The sequence below is a fragment of the Siniperca chuatsi genome, linkage group LG3, assembly GCF_020085105.1.
Source record: "Siniperca chuatsi isolate FFG_IHB_CAS linkage group LG3, ASM2008510v1, whole genome shotgun sequence".
Classification (NCBI taxonomy): Eukaryota; Metazoa; Chordata; class Actinopteri; order Centrarchiformes; family Sinipercidae; genus Siniperca; species Siniperca chuatsi.
The window spans coordinates 28,541,878-28,558,314 of record NC_058044.1 but is presented as its reverse complement, the minus strand read 5'-3'; the positions used below and the strand labels follow the sequence as shown (position 1 = coordinate 28,558,314).

Here is a 16,437-nt window from a genome sequence, read left to right as displayed (position 1 = left end):
ATAATCAAGGGCCAATGATTTATTCCACTGACCACTGATCTAATTCATTTGTCATCACACTCTTTTTTTTTTCGTTATAAGTTCGCCAGGTGCAAACGATTAACGCGTCGCTCTGTCTGCAGACTGCACACGTAACGTCTTCATTTAGACGCGAATACACCGGAGCCACATGTGGTGTTTACAGCAGAGCGGCGGCCTAACGGGGCGAAATCCCGGTCAGCAGACGGGCAGCACCGGCTGGGGCTCCGAGCGTCACATTCTTTGCTAATTAGTTTCATGCGTGCACAGTAACTGGGACTATTTGCCAGATAAACCAGACTATTCTCCTCAATCAGAGCTGAAGCCCAGAATGAAAGGGCGCAGGGGGGATCCATGTGAACCCATCTCAGCAAACATTCGATTTTTGTTAGATATCCACATTTTAGAAAGATTGGCTGTGAAACTGTAACGTCGTGGTAAACCCTACATCGGAATGTTTTGAGGGAAGCCTGCAGCTTTTTTTTTTATCCCTTGTCTCATGATGGCATGATATTAGGATGCAGCCTTTGATTGAAGCCCCCTCCTCCTCCTCCTCCTCCTCCTCCTCCCCTTCGTCCGTCGGAGTTTCCAGCACAGACAGAAAGCGAAGATGGGCGCACCTCAGACTCTGGATGCGATTGGTCTCGGCGCGCCTGCAGTGCAGCAGTGCTGCCACCGTTAAAACACCATTGGTTGGCTTGTATCCGGGCAAGACGCGGCTTCCTAGTGCGCGCACGAACGGGAAACCCCTGCCACACCGCAGAGGCAGTGATATGGAAAATGCAGTAACATGGAAAGTGAAAGACAGAGAGGGGTTAGAGCATTTTCTTTTAGCCCCCATTAAGCCCATTTGTTGTGAGAGGTGGGATAACTCTAAAACAGATAAGGTGCGGTCATCAACATGATAAGAAACAACCAACAGCCTACCAACATCAAAGGCTATTCCTCTTTTTTTCTTCTTCTTTCTCTTCCTCTGCAACCATCCGTGCCGGACCACACTTTAACTTTCATTTATTTACCATTTATAGGTGAAAAGCAACTAATGGAAAGGTGAGGCAGGGTCGTTGTATCAGTTAGGGTCGTCTTGTCATACACAGGCCACAGCCATGCAATGGCTTCTATACCCAGAACCCCGCCTCAAGAAAAAAAAATATATATGTATATTTCCATGCAGGACACACGTCCTCGCTGTTAACCTGTTCCAAAAGCGCCAGACACGTAATGGTTGCTGTTAACAAACATCAGTGGACACGTAATGAATACCGGCGCGCGCGCCGCACTGGCTGGTTTATTTCCTCCGCGTGCCACGCTCAAATCTCCACTGAACTCCACGCGGAAAACCCCGTTTGAGGAGCGGATCACCCGCACAGACCCGTGTCTTCGCTCCACGCGGCCTGAGGTCAGCGCGGGGTGCGCGAGGCGCGGGTTCGGGCACCGAACTGGACTCTGTGCGCTCCGGCTGTTTGCTACATCTGTTTTCCTCTCCAGCAACTTCTCACCGAGTTATTAACGAGGCTGGAGATGCAGAGGGGAAGAGGCCCTGCTTCGGCTTTGGATCGGTTTTTGCAAAGCCTTGTGACATTATAGTAAATAGATGAATTTGATATGAATAATTTGTATCGCCCTGATAGTGGACTTACCTATGTGATGTTTTTAAAAAAATAAAATAAAATTAATGATTTTTTTTTTTTTACAAAATAAAGGAGTTGTGTGGCTCAAGATGTAAACAATTCCGGCTATTTAGTTGTCATTCTTCAGCAGAAGTGGAGCCTATTTTGTGTTCAGTGTCCGGCAGTTTAAAAAGACTGTCCTGGAGCAATGCTCATAATTAAATAAAGCATGTCTAAAAGATTGCGTTTGTCGCAGCTGTTGAATTTAAGCCTCCGTCCTTATTCAACTGGTGTGACTTCATTTCGAAATCTGCGAGCACTTTGCATTTCCGTGAACCGCGCTGCAGGCCTGCTGAGGGGGGCTCCGGCTCAGAACTGACACAACCTCAAAAGATTCCCTGAATATATCTGTGAGTTTGGAAACAGCACTGTTGCTTCTAAGGCCGGTCTGTCAGAGAGCATCCACAGGCCTCACTCAGCCATGCATGCGCGCATTCTGCATGAGCTGGCAGGTAGGAGGAAGAGGGGGAAATCATGAAGAAGACGTGTTATTGCACTTCTTCTTTTATTTATCGGATAACATGACCAACTTGCCCAGGGTTTTTTTTTTTTTTTTTTGCAGGTATTTGCCCACGTAGCCTACAAGCAAACAAGCCGTATGATGCTTAAAGGAAATCCTGTCATCTTAAATCCTGCGGGGAATCTCCCGCTGTGGCTTCCGAGCTGAAACATCGTCGCGCTTGTTAGTCGGCTGCAGCAGCTGCGAGGCGTTTCAGAGAGACGCGCGAGAAAAGAAAGTGGATGGAGGAGAGAGAGAGAGGACAGCCATTTTCTCTGCCGTTGCTCACGTTAACGTGCACAGAAAGCACTTTTATTGGCGGGCTGCAGCCGAGGAAGCGGTCGAGAGCTGCCGCCTCGATCATTTCGGCCGTCGAATTACAACAAGTCATTTGTTTACGGCGTCGGAACAGGCGGAGATCAATCATTCGCCCCCGGGAAGAGACAACAGGCGGGGGTTGCGTTCAAGTGACAGCACCCAGGAGCAGAGGACGGAGCTCCGCTGCACATCTTCCCTTTAACGCGCCCTCCAGTTATTCAGAGCAACTGCCCGCCTCATTAGATGAATGGCTGAAACGTAAGAACCAGGAAACATGGAAATAAAAGCCAACGTTATGTCACCTGTAGGCGAATAAATCGGTCGCCTCCTGTTGTGTCTCTCTGAGCACGTCAGGGCGATTTCTTCATCAAACATCTGACGTGAACAGCTGCTCGGGTCAAAAATGATGAGCTGTAAACGACTGATATCCTCTCCACAGACACGCGCAGTGTTGGCTGAAGACAAAGCGGTTTTGTCGGTGTCTGATTAATGAACTGCAGTTAAGATCAATTACACCCCCAGTCATCTCGAGATCTTTCAAGTTTGTCTTGGACACCTTTAGGCCTGCACTTGCATTTCATATAAAAACCAGACCTGCAACGTTCATTTTGACCACACCGTCAGTTGCTTAAATAGGCCGGGATGAAACTGCAAACTGCCTTTTCAGTCGCTTTGAGCTGAATTCGTTATGAATGTTTAAAATGAATGAATAGGCATTGCTTTCACCATCCGGACCTGCAGCTACAGCACGCATAGGCTTCAAGGCAGTAAGCTGGTCCGGGCAGCCCCATCTGAAAATAAACTCACAGGCTCTGTAATAATCCTCACGGCCCGCAGCCTACACTCACACACACACACACACACACACACACACACAGCCAGAAATAGAGCCATGTACAGATTTAGAAACTTCTGAGGTAAGGTTAGCCATTTAAGAGCATTATAGCTGCCGCCCTTTCTGGTTAAACTCTTTGATTCTCGGGGTCACATGTGATGTAGGACACCAGCCCTGAGGAGTCTTTTTAGGAGGCTGGTACAGGAGGCTAAGTATAAAAAGAAACACATTGCACACAAGTCCATATGCCACTTGAAAACAATTTTATTATTGCAAAATGTATCATTGGAAGCCTTCATTTCTTTTTTTCTTTTTTTTAGTCTGCACACATAACATCAAAAGTGCATCCGATTAACGTTCTCACAGAGCAGGTCAATGCACCTCAGGTCACTGAGTGCTGGAAGGGCATGTATGTCACAAGGGGAAAATATCTGATTCTGACAAGAATGTGTGCTTTTACATACTTTTTAAATTACCGCTTTGTTGCAAAAGTTACTCAAAAATATGACACCAAGACAAGCCCATTCAATCCCCATACACAACTGTGCAGCCTAGGGTGCCAGAGACAGGAAACATGAAAAACTGAACCATAGAGCACCCAGCTGGTGGTACTAATCTGTTGGATTACACATCTCAACTGGCAGTGTTAACACAGATTTGTGACTGATATAATTTAAGTGAAAAAAAAGAGCCATTTTTAGTCAATGTACGGCTGCAAAACCCAAACTAAATACAGTCACAGGGTTGTATATCGACTGTCTTAACGGAAGTGACTTGTGCTCAGCATCAGCTCTCCAGACGCATGACTCAAAAAACACTTTACCTTTGAACAGAGACCAAATAAAAAGGAGCATATATTGAACATTAACCATTAATAATCTATCTTTCATTGAAAAAAAAAAAACATCCCAATTTCCCTTTCGACAACGCAAATCACACTTACTGACTGAAAGGCGCTTCGTTTTTCTTTATCTGCTTATTTAAACATGGCTAATGGCGTAATCTGTCCAAGCAGCATGTTTCCTTGTTTAAATCTGTCAGTCTGTTCACACACACACACACACACGCACACACACAGTGTAATTTACCATGTTTCAATATAATTTTTTCTTTCTTACAAAATTCTCCATATAGCCGACATTTGTGGAGCATTATCTGAGATGCAGACAGTTGAGTGTATAAGCAAATTACACCCATAGAAAAGTGAAGAGTATTTACAAGAATTAAGTGCATCTTCAATTAAAACTCCGACATTTATTTATTTGACCTCATTTTTCTTTTGAAACTAAGTTTGAAATAGCTGAAATTAGATACTGCATGTGATAAAATCTCCAGAAATAACAACAGGTAGAGCTTATAAGAAGAAATATGCAAATAACGCAATAAAGGATCTTTTTGTATCGGAACTATACAAAATGAAAACAACATCAAGGGTCCATTTGTACATTCAAGTATACAAATATACATTGTACATTCAAGCATACATACAAATATATCTAATGTACATTTATACAGTTGGTACACAGTTCGGTTACACTGTTATGTATTCCTTAAACGTGACTGTGAGGCAGTTTGTAGTAATGTCTGTGATCACTATATTCCCAAGGAAAGGCTGGATAGAGGGAAACGTCTCCTCTTTTCCCTTTTCCTGGTTAGAAGCCGACAATGAATCGACTTTCTCCTCCTCTGTAGTTTTTTGTGTTTCAGTCTGGGGCTGAGTTTCTGTATGCGCGTCCGTTTGTGTGTGTGTTTCAGCTTGTGTTACAATTTCAGCTTGTGTGTGTGTTTCAGCCTGGGTAGCTTTAGGCCTGAACTTGACAATGCTCAAGTCAATAGGTTCCTCTTGGTCTGCATACCCACAGTCCTGCAGTCCAACGAGACTCTGGTGTCCGTTTTGGTCGATGCTGATGCTTTGGGTGGGTGAAGATACCGTGTTAGGAGCGCTGATACTCCTGGAGCTCAAAAACCTCTTGCTACTCCCATGCTCCTCCCTGTCTGTGTCAGAGAAGTGTCGCTTTAGTCCTTGAAATCCACCTTGGCTTCCTCTTTTGTCCAGTGGGGAGGGAACTCCTCTATCCAAAGGCAGGGAGAGCAGATTAGGCTTGGTTGTCAATTGTAAAGGCTGATCTGCTGGAAGCTGCCCCTGAACCTTGACCTCAACATGTTTATCCTGTTCCGTCACAGTTGGCTCCATTTTAGGGGACTGTTCCTTTTCTTTGGGGCAGTCTCCGTTAAATCCAGAACTGGGAACAGTTGGTTTGTCTTTGGGGGTTTTTGCAAATCCATTCATGAGGCCGAGCTTTTTGACAAGTTTCATCTTCTCGAGGTGGTTCTCCGTGCTGTTGTCAGTTCCTCGCGGCGGCTGTTCAGCAGGTTCAGAATCGCCGTTTTTGATCTTAGCTGCTTGCATTCCGTTTTCCATGTACTTGCTCATGACAATAACAATCCGCCCGTTCTTGTTTTTGTTCTTCACGATCTTTAGCTTGCTGTTGCTGACACCATTCGACTGTGGTAAAACATCCACTTTTACCTTCTCTGGCTCTTTGTGGCCATTGAGGTCTGCTGGAAGCTTCTTCAGCTCCATGGTGATATCCTTGACTTTGGTCAGGCAGCCTGAGTTCTTGTCCCTGACCCACTTTTGCTGCAGCACTGGGGGAAGGTTGTACCCCTTGTTAGCCAGCTCCGGAGCGCTTACCTCTCGGGGTTTAGCAAATATGGGCTCGTGCACCTTGAGGTCCGGCTGGTAGTGGTGGTGCTTCTTGCTGTTGAGCTGATAGTAGAACTTCTTGCCGTTGGCCTGCTGCTCGGCCTCACGCTCCCTGCACAGCGGCTGGTACGGGTGGTGCTTCTTGCTGTTCAGCTGGTACTGCTGGCTCTGGGGACGGAGCATCTGGATGGGGTTGGTCTTCTGACAGCTGTCCTCGTCCAGGGACGCCTCGTGAAGGTCAGCCAGAATACTGGATCTCCGGGCGAAAGAAGGAACCTGTGAGAACAGACACAATAGCATATAACTCCATCCATATTACATGAAGAGTTAGGACATTTCTGGTGTTTTCCCGTAAGCTTTTAAAGTAAAGGGCATTTGATTAATGGCTAAACTGTCTCCAGTATCTATACATGTGTCTGTGTCAGGCTACAACAAAAAGCCATGGTTCATTGGGGCCCATGAGTTGCACTAAAGAAACGGTGCTTGGAATGTGCAAAGGGGCTCTTCTGAGGCCCCAACGAGCACACAGTTTATTTCAGGGGCCTTCGTCCATGTTCACACAGCCCTCCTACAGTTCTTGCGCAGCCCTTTCAGCCACCTGCCTGGCCATCAGAGTGACATTTCAAAGTGTCTCCTGTGGCTGTGACCTCAGCTCGGAGGAATGTCATTGGCTGCTTTGTGTCCCGTCATTGACTTTATCCCATGTGTTACCACCAACACCCTCCTGAGAGGAACAAAAACGCTCCTCTGAGGGGTTCTCCTGGCCTTTTGGACCGGTGATTGATGCACTAAATGTACTATTCACAGTCATTTAGCTACAACTGTTAGGTCAGGGAACTGGTCCCTATAAAATTTAACAGAGATAATATCTCCTCGCATATTCCAACACAGAGGTTAAAGGGCCACTCCACTGATTTTACACGCGAAGATCAGTTATCTCATCTTCCGTGGCTCTGGATGAGCTTTTTAAAGCCTGAGAAAATGCTTGAATAAGCATTTTGAGTTGCATTGTGGGAAATGTAGGATCCAGCATTTCCAGAGCGTGACCCAGTCTAGGAACTAAAAGTCAGGATTTCTCGGCCTTCTGCTGCTTTAGTTTTGCAGATCATTTTTTAATCTCTTTAAAAAGTCCCTCAACTTTATGGAAGTGCAATATTAAATCCCTGGAGTGTGCCCTTTTAGCCTTATATCAGAAATTCAACAGTTTTTCTATATTGCTTCCTGGGATTTGAGAGGGAATTATGCATGAAAATGAATCATAAGTATAGCTGTAATTCATCATTTACATTACTGACAGTCAAGAGAAGTATTAAGTAACATTATTTTCTCACCTGAACCAGAAGGTGCTTGGGCTTGGGTCCTCTCTTGCGATATCCCATCAGCTGCTCTTGACGTTCCCTGTGGGAGAGGACAAGAGCAGCCAATCAGTGAAACCATCTCACAGAGATGAATCGCCGTTGCATGGCAACGCAACGTCACGTGCGTCTTCCTCACGCTCAATTAGAAAACAATAATCGCAATATGATTTTTTTTTTTTTTTTTACCATATCATGCAGTCCTATTTGGTATATACCTTTTGACAGTATCCTAACCTTTCTTCATGTATAATTCCTCATTGCACCTTTCCTTAACTGCAACTAAAAGCTAAACAGTGGCTTCAAATGAGGCTTCTTCCACCCTACAGTAAATAACACTCCCATGCAATGTCTGTATCCACAGCAGAAGATAAAGGCCAGCCCCTCTCTGACTTTCCTTAGTCTCAATGCAAGTCTCTCCAAGGCAGTAACTCAATACCGCAGACAGGAGTGATGTCAGTCCCCTCCCCCACCCTCCTCCCTCACATCTAATTACAATGACGACTCAGTGTATTTTCATAGCCTGGCATTCAGACGATTTGGCTCCCCGGAGAGACACGCAATTAGTTTCAATAAAATCTCTCCTCTTTACAGAGAGAGGTAATTGCAAAAACAGACGCAGAGTGAGGTCGACGTTTTGCTTTAACGTGTGACCTGCACCTGAAAAGGTTGCTGTAAGCAAAACCGGAGGGAGACTAGGAGAAAAGCCAGGGACAGTTTAACACGCCACGCATTTAAGAAATTCAGTTACACTGTCCTTCATGTGGAGCTGTCTGGTCAGGCACTCAACAGACTATTTAGCAATTAGCCAAGCAGCTAATTTCACCATGTTAGCCTACTTTGAAAATGAGGAAGTTAAATTTTGAGATTGTACATGCACCACTGATTTATAACAATTTCTAAGCTACTATTTAGTTCCCTGCTCACTTTAATCTTCATTTCCTTTTGCCTTTCTGCTCCATTATGAGCAGGTTTAGAAAAGATGTGCACCATAATTTAAAGTCCCCCTCCACCCAAAGATGTGTTTTGCTTATTGTTACATCACTTGGTTGTTTGACTTCACTGTACAGAATGATGTATCTGCAGAGTTTGACACTCGAAGGCTGTTTTCATGCATCTGCTGGGTGGGGGCTGGGGTGGGGGTGCTGTCTCTGTGCTCACCTTAAGCCTAAGTTTAAAACGTGGACGTACGGGCAGGATTTTGTGACATCACAACTGATTTAGAAGCCAATCATGGTCCAATATCCAACTTACACAAGGGTGATGTGGACGCTTGACACTTTTCAGTCAACTAGGAGACAGTGTGTCTCGTAGTTAAACTTTTGAAATGAACAATATTTGCATATGCGTAGATTCTAGATTTTTCAATGAGGGAGAAGAAGTAGGTGTAATTTGAATCTTTCTAACTAGGTAATTGAACTTTTTGTGTGGAAAAAACATGTCAGACACACATTATTTTTCAAAGCAGAGCATATTTTATGTCTTCAAACATTTGTGGAGTGGGTTTGAAGTTTGTATCTACTTAAATAATGGTGCACATGAGTAGTGGTAAAAAATAGCAATTAGCCAAGCAGAACTTTTGTTTTTGTAAATTTAGCATTTTGCATAATCAATAACAATTGGTTTATTGGGTAATACAATAGCTGGCCATGCCCTGTGGAAGACACCACAGGTGCACCTGGTGACTGGGTGGTGGGACAGCAGGTAGCACTTTAGCATGATAACCTGATGCTGACACTGAAATAACTATCAGGTGTCACAGTTTACTCTGGTAACCCTGGCCTGAGACTGACCCTAACCTGACCCTCTGATGACACCAGTGTTAATCTTAATCCAAACCCCCCAGGCGCTCAATTTCTGCACCTTTAACTGACGCATTATGTGGATAGTTTATTATCAACATGGGATTATCCAGACAGTGTGACCAGGCAGCATAGTTCCTGACTACAAACATACAGAGAGTTCCTACTTTAAACAAGTGGATGAGTGACAGACGATCCATGTATTGCGCGAAGAACTGGAAATGTAGGAATCTGTGCATTTAAACCGGTTCGCGTTATTGTGCGATTCATATTGGGGACCTCACCACTCGTGAGGCCGGTTCATCCAACTCTAAACTTACCTGTCTTGGAAAGCATCAAGCAGTCTTGGGTCCAGGATATTTTCCTCTGGTTCCCACGTGTTGTATCTATTCAGAGAGGAGACAGTGAGCAGTGAGGACACACTGGCCTGCCAAACAGCGGCAGACATTAAGAGGCACTGGCTGAGGACAGAAGGTCATTTCTGCACCAAAACGACCCTCAACTGGCCCTAACCCAAAGCTTGACTTATAAAGCCTCCCATAGTTCATATCTGTAGACATGTACGTGTGTAAACAACACTTGCACTCCCTGTGGATGCACGTGTAATAAATCATGAGTAACTTTTACGCACTGCTGTTGGGGGGTGGGGGGGTGGGGTTACAATGGCCCAGCCTCCACTCAACTGTAGATATAGAGGCATTTCTTAAGCATAGGGTTCAATTATAGACATGTCCTCCTTTAATTGGCACACTGGGGACTGCATACATTGTAAAACCACATCCATCATCGAGGCCAACGCGTCGAGCGCCCTAAGCAAGAACGCGCAACCGCCCATTTGCGCGCCCACGCTCGCACGGATGCACACATTCACTCACGCACGCACACACACTTGTTTTGAATGTTGCGTTATGATTACGTGTGTTATTGATGTGCTTTAAAATGGGACTTACTTCGGAGACCATCCTCGCCACTTGACCAGATACTCAACCCTCCCCTGTGAATGGAGAGAAACGGGAGAATCAGCCTAACGTTACTTTACGCAGCAAAATCGCACTTTGCATAGCGCCGTCATCTTAGAAATGATTTAATGAGAAAAAAAAAAAGAAAAACGTGTAGTCCGTAAGAAGCCAAAAGGAAAACCAAAGAGAAATGATCCTCTTTTCCATGTGCATGTGTGTAAAAATGTCCTTCAGTGCTCTTGTGACAAACCTTTCTGCTGCGCTTCTTCTCGATGCTCTCCACCGCAAAGACGTGCTCTCCCGCGGCGGGCAGCTCCATTTTCCGATACAAGAGAAGCGTCTCTTCTGTTTTTTCCTCCTCTGCTTTTGGTATCCGACACCTTATCCTCGCTTTCGGGGCTTTTTTTTTTTTTTTTCCCCCCTGCTGCTCCTCTGATGTGAAACACAAGAGCCCTCCTCCTCCTCCTCGTATTTTTGACTGCGTCTCTTCCCTCGCTTTCCCCCTCGGACAGACTCGTTCTGCAGGCGAGCTGAAGCTGCAGCTAGAAAACACTTCATGCAAATAGCCGTTGTCGTGACGTCAGGCGAGGGGGAGGTAATAGGGGCGGGGGTTGGATCCCTTGCTGCTTTCAGGTGCTACCGGAAAAAGTGTTATCACGACTTCGCTGAAGTATGAACATGTGACTAAGCTGTAAACAGTTACGATGTAGGAAAAGTCTGATCCTTTTTCTGAAAAATGATCCACGATGGTGTGACATTTAGCAGCAACTGGTTTACATGAGTGAATTATATTACTGTAGGTTATTTCAGCTGTTGTTTGACCTTTGTAGACTAATAAATTAGCCTTTTGGTGTGTCTATGTATTTTAACTCCTTATTTAGCCTTTAGACAGTATCTGCATAAATAAGAAATTTGTGTTGATACAAAGCGCATTGAGGCACCAATTAACACACACTGCGCACACTTCTTCTTCGCTATGCTGCTGGAGCACAAAACCATAAGAAAACACAATTGTTACAGGCAGTATTTCCTCAAGATAGGGGGTCCAGACTTGTACAGTGGACGAATGTGAAGTTTTGCGGATTTCACTGGGTCTTCCCTCTCTTTCTGAGAGGGTGTGCTTCTCAGAAAAAAATAAAAATCAGCTGCTGTTGGGTTTGGTTGAAAAGAATACCTACATATAGGCCTACTTCAAATGGCACGGGATTACCGCACACAGGTAATAATCATACAGAATATTTTCTAATGTCCATCCAAAAGCAAGTAGCCTAAATAAGCGACAACCGAATGTGTGACTGCGGTTCTCTAAAGTACGGGCTGAGATGAGACACTGAACGCAACATATCTCCCTCCTGTGCCGCTGCTTGTGAAGCGGGATCTAACTGCAAGAGGGTGCTGTGAAAGAAGAGAGAGATCCTAACCCGTGACGGCCTGAATGTGCTGCTCCCCACCTCAGATGATGCAGCTTGGCAAGGCCTTTTGCGTAATTATGTATTTTCAGTCACAACACATCCCTAAGCGGATCTGTCTGTCGGTAGGCCCGCACCACACACAGAGCTATCCAAAATGCCCCTTTGTGAGCTGAGGCGCGTGATACTGTTGACGGGTTGACTTGTAATGAGAAGACAAGCGATATCACAAAACGAATTCTTCCACCTCAAAACCCACGACAGGCCCAGCCAACGTCAAGGCCAGAGCTTGTTCACACTGATGTATCACCGCCACCATGACAAGGCCTCGTCTTTTACGGGAAATTGTGGTGAAATAGGAAAACAAATTCCCATCTCCGATAGTACCGGATAGAGGCCCTCTGTAGGAGGATAATGCGGCATGAATAATTGCCTGTGTAAAGTTAAATTGCGGGCAGAGCCCGGCCGCTGTTATGCGCATTACAATGAATAGATTTCCATATCCTCTCTGAGTCAAGGTCACACAAAGAGATGACATCTCAGATGGCACCGTGTCGCGGGGATTTTCTGGTGGATTTTCGCGGTGTTAAAAGGCAGCCCCTGGTTGTGTGGCAGCCAATGTAGGTCAGCATCCTCTAACCCCGCCGGCTTTAACTCCAACGGGGTTATTCCTGACTGCGGAGCCCCGACAGGACAGGCACCAGCCGGTTCCGTTATCACTTGGCACGGAGAGCGTGCAGACATGACTCACGGTATGAACCAGCTTAGGCCTGACGTTGAAGGGACACACACACACACACACACACACACACACACACACACACACACACACACACACACACACACACACACCTCCAAACCTAAAGTTTCGTCTGGAAATGGCAGTGCACTTTAGTGAAGATTAAAAAATGCTAATATATTGGGACAAAGAGAGGGTTACAAATCACATTATGCTGTTTACGGCCATTGACTCATATATCCAGTTGCTAATTGTTATTCATTACACTTATATCTACAGCACGGGCACATTTTCGATGTATTGCTAGCAAAATAAAAACGTTAAATTGTCTATGAAGCCCTCATTGCATTGTTTCATGCGGTTGGACCAAATAAAATTCAGCAGTGAAAGGGTTAAAGTGCAGGGTTTCCGCAGGCTGCGGCGCTCGGCCTATTGCAGACGGGCACGACTGTCTTTCCTTATAAGGCAATGAGTGCAAATCGGCGGTGAAATATCACACGAAATGAACGACCATTGCACATTCACACTTCTATTTGCTCCAAGTCCTCACTTTCAGAAGCACGCGGACTGTCAACGCATCCATTATTCTTCCTCACTGGCTCGCTCTCTGGGGCTCGCGCGCAGAAGCAGCCCCCCTGCGCAGCGCCATGCGTAGGGTCTGCTAATTCAGCTGCGTCATTCCTAAATTAACGACGAGCAAAAGAAACACGGTGCTCAATTAGAAGCTAAGGGCTTGGTGGAAGATATAACTCTCAAGAAAAACTAGCCGGGAAGCTTTCATCAGGCGGCCGTAATGTCACCTGTCTGCTGCTCACCCCACCGCACAACATGATGCTTTCACACACTGTTCAGATATGTTGTTTAGGGTGATCAGATATTACATCTAAGCGGTGGGACAATGGCTTACGGTGCCAAAAGTTGACATACAGAGCGCGCACGCGACAGTTTTGTCTAAATGTTAAGAGCTTTGGAACATGGCACGTGCTCCCGGGGAGGATGGAATGTGATGTAGCACGTGCGTGTGTTAGTAATGGCACCGTGCTCACAGAAACTTCACCTGAGCAGCACGCACAACCCCGCTCACAGTCCGCAGGGCATTAGGCACGACACTTTTAAGAACGGGATAAACGAAAAATCAGCTCAAACAGAGATGTTCAGCTCCAAAGCAGCCGGTGTTTGGGCAGCTGTTCAAAGCACGATTCACTTCATGATATGTCGATGTAAAATGAAGCACCGTGTACAGGGAAATTATTTAAACCAAAACGTGACGCACAGAAGCGAACAAACAGGTCTGGTGTATTTTGATTACACTACTAAAAAATTCTGAGCGCATTCGTCTTTATCTACACCTGATCTCCTCCTCAGGTGAGTAAGATTAGAAGTTAATGGGTGCGGTAAGGTTGCTGCCAATTTCTCAAGAAAATACAGAGAAAAAAAACAGCTTATTTTAAAGATTCGTTTGAATGGGAGGAATTTAACCGTAAACCCTTTAACATTAGACTACACCATGGCATTAAAACTCTGTCAAAACTATTAAGGTTAGGAAGGTATAATTGGAAAATAAATCATTATTTAGCACAATACTTTTTCTTCTGTAACTCTTCCATAATTGTTTGCAGAGTCATTTGTTCAGTCTTAAATATGCAAACGTCACTCTACACCTTTTACAAGTTAGATAAGACAATGACTTACAGTGTCTCACCTCTACCAACTAACCAATCAAAAGCACAAGATTGCCATGCAAGTCGTTTTGTCATTAAGGGAAAAATGATTCTGATTATTTTTCAACAGCGACATTGTGAAGGGAGGAAAGAAGATAAGGATGACATTACTGTAAGGAGGAGTGAAACACAAAGATAAAAGAAATTGATTTTCTCTCTCTCTCTCTGTCAGAGGAGGGTTTGAGACAGCTGCGTTAAACGCATCACATACTGACACAGAGCATCGTTTACACTACATGTGTTGTGCTGGAAAGAAACACAAAAGCACGTTGTTTCAGCCAAGACACAAAGAGGAACTGAAGAGCGTTAGCGTTAGTGAAGGGCTGTTAAATGGGCTTTTTGCTGCACATACAGGGAGGAGCAGCAGCTGGTGAACACGAGAGCTGATGTTTATGGACAAAAATACTTGGATCCATGGATCCGATGACGCCACTGCTCTCCCTGTAAGTGAGGACATCTGATTAAGATGACATTTCCACGTAGGAAATAATGACGCTCTGTCTGCGTCACAGCGCCGGAGTGCAGATCGAATGACAGCAGAGGAAAAACAGGAGGACGGAGGGGAGACAAGGTGTCACGAAACAATGTCCAGTGGAAAGGATGTGATTAATAACAGTACATATTTCCTCATAAGGAAAGCAGAAATATAGACATGTAGTTCCAAATCAGCAAGAATGTTTAACCTCAGAAGAAAGAACTGGAGAGGAGACTCACTTTGTCTGAAGCATGAAGCTTCTTAGAGTCTTCTGACTGTTGTGATTCATTAAGAACGGAATTTACTGAGGTGGCATTTAATAATTCTAAATGAAAAGATTTTCTGTTATCAAACATCTGTTATAGTCCCCTACACGACAGTTTTTACTGCAAACAAGTGGGTTCAAAGCACTGCCAACTAAGTGTTGGTAAAGGAAACTCTTTCTTGGTACTAAAGGCTTTCATATAATTGAATCAACTGAAAGGTTTCTGGCAGGAAAGCAGCTGACCACAGACATCCTGACGGAGTACCTGCTGTAAATGAAAGGATAATGGAGTCTGTTATGTAAACCAAATCATTCCAGCCTTTTCAAAATTTCCAAATGTTCATATTTTGACATCAGCTGAAAGACTGCATATTCCTCTGTGGCTTTGGAAAATCTGACTTGCCATGTTTCTTTTAATGAAACCTTTTCAAAACCTGTTCGATAAACTCTCACCTGGGAGCGAGAGTGTTTCTCGAGCAGCTCCTGAACATTTGGCAGTTTAAGATGATAATACACCGAGTGGAGTGGCCTTAATGTTAAAGCATTAGAACGGTGCAGAGGTTCCAGTTGTGGTTCGTCATGGTCACACCTGAGCAGCCCAAACTGTCATCACCCCATCTCACTGTAAAGTTTATTTTCAGCGGGGACTCACAACCACTGCTTCAGCTTTTTTTTACAAAGATCAAACAAGTGAGTCACCGCTGCTCTGCCGGCAGGTCTTAATGCACCTTTAACTACAGCTCATTTTATTGGTTTTGGTAACAGTAAAGAGAGAGAAACGGAGAACTGGATTAATAATGTTGTAAAACAAAGAGATACTTGAAATTGTAAAGAAAAGGCACACCAAGTCTCTTAATCTTTCTAACACAGCACGTGTCGTAGATTTCCTCATTAAAGATACTTTCACCGTTTGAAGCGACACGTCTTTTTGTAAAATGACTGATGGCACAAAACTTAATCATGTGACTTTTTAAATAAAACATGAAATGTCTGACAATGAGACAATTTTGATCACTCAATTTGTCAGCATTTTATATTTAGTGGATGTCTTCTGGGCCAGATCTTTATGCGCTGTTATGTGTTTAAAAAGTAACACAAATGTGTATACTTCCAAGCGTGTGTTGAAATTGACATGATGTATTTTAGGCTGATTATGAAAAGCAGCGGTGTGTTTAATGAACACACACCTCTAACATCGCACTTGTTCAGAGATTTGTCTTTGTAGCGGCCATAAAAGGAAAGTGTAATCTCCAGCGCTGCCCCTAAAGAGTCTGATTTCCCACCGTGTGTTGGCGTGTGGCAAATGTTTTTAACCTGCCGAGGTGACACGGTCAATTCGTCGGGATTCATGAAGTCACACTCATTATCTCCTCCTTTGAGTGTAATTCAAAAAGGTTCTAGAGATGCACAAAGCGAGAGCTACACATGAGTCACCAGCATGAAATTAGAGAGTCAAGACGCAATATTACTGAAGTTATTTCTGTCTGAATGCAGTGACGTAGAAGTTTAATAGGTGCACATGACTCATGGGTGAAATGAGTCTCAGGGGAGGTTTTGCTCGAGCTTTCTAAAGAGTCCTCCTGCTTACGTCAACAACAGCGCTCTTGCTCACGACCTGAGCTGTTTGCGTCTCCCGTGCATTTAGACAGAGAGGGGGAAAGATGT

The 16,437-nt window shown here is 44.6% G+C and overlaps 1 protein-coding gene and 1 long non-coding RNA gene across 2 annotated transcripts; one reads left to right on the top strand and one right to left on the bottom strand.

Annotated features, from left to right (window-relative positions):
• Window positions 1-3,586: 3,586 nt before the first annotated feature.
• LOC122872490 (E3 SUMO-protein ligase CBX4-like) lies at window positions 3,587-12,240 on the bottom strand. Its single transcript, XM_044188730.1, has 5 exons — window positions 10,414-12,240; window positions 10,155-10,198; window positions 9,525-9,590; window positions 7,379-7,445; window positions 3,587-6,323 (listed from the first exon to the last, which is right to left on the bottom strand). Exons 1-5 carry the CDS (start codon window positions 10,480-10,482, stop codon window positions 4,872-4,874), a joined length of 1,698 nt encoding a protein of 565 aa, XP_044044665.1. The 5' UTR covers window positions 10,483-12,240; the 3' UTR covers window positions 3,587-4,871.
• A 208-nt stretch (window positions 12,241-12,448) lies between these two features.
• LOC122872506 lies at window positions 12,449-15,683 on the top strand. The gene is made up of 2 exons (XR_006377174.1): window positions 12,449-13,676; window positions 14,103-15,683. It is a non-coding gene; the product is annotated as an uncharacterized LOC122872506 (long non-coding RNA).
• The last annotated feature ends 754 nt before the right edge of the window (window positions 15,684-16,437 follow it).

What these genes read in the sequence shown, in the direction of transcription:
- LOC122872490 (XM_044188730.1), bottom strand. Translation starts at nt 10,482, where the DNA reads ATGGAGCTGCCCGCCGCGGGAGAGCACGTCTTTGCGGTGGAGAGCATC. An exon ending in AGAAGAAGCGCAGCAGAAAG is followed by an intron (nt 10,199 to 10,413) that starts GTTTGTCACAAG and finishes CTCCATTCACAG; the next exon opens with GGGAGGGTTGAGTATCTGGT. An exon ending in CCAAGCACCTTCTGGTTCAG is followed by an intron (nt 6,324 to 7,378) that starts GTGAGAAAATAA and finishes CTGTTCTCACAG; the next exon opens with GTTCCTTCTTTCGCCCGGAG.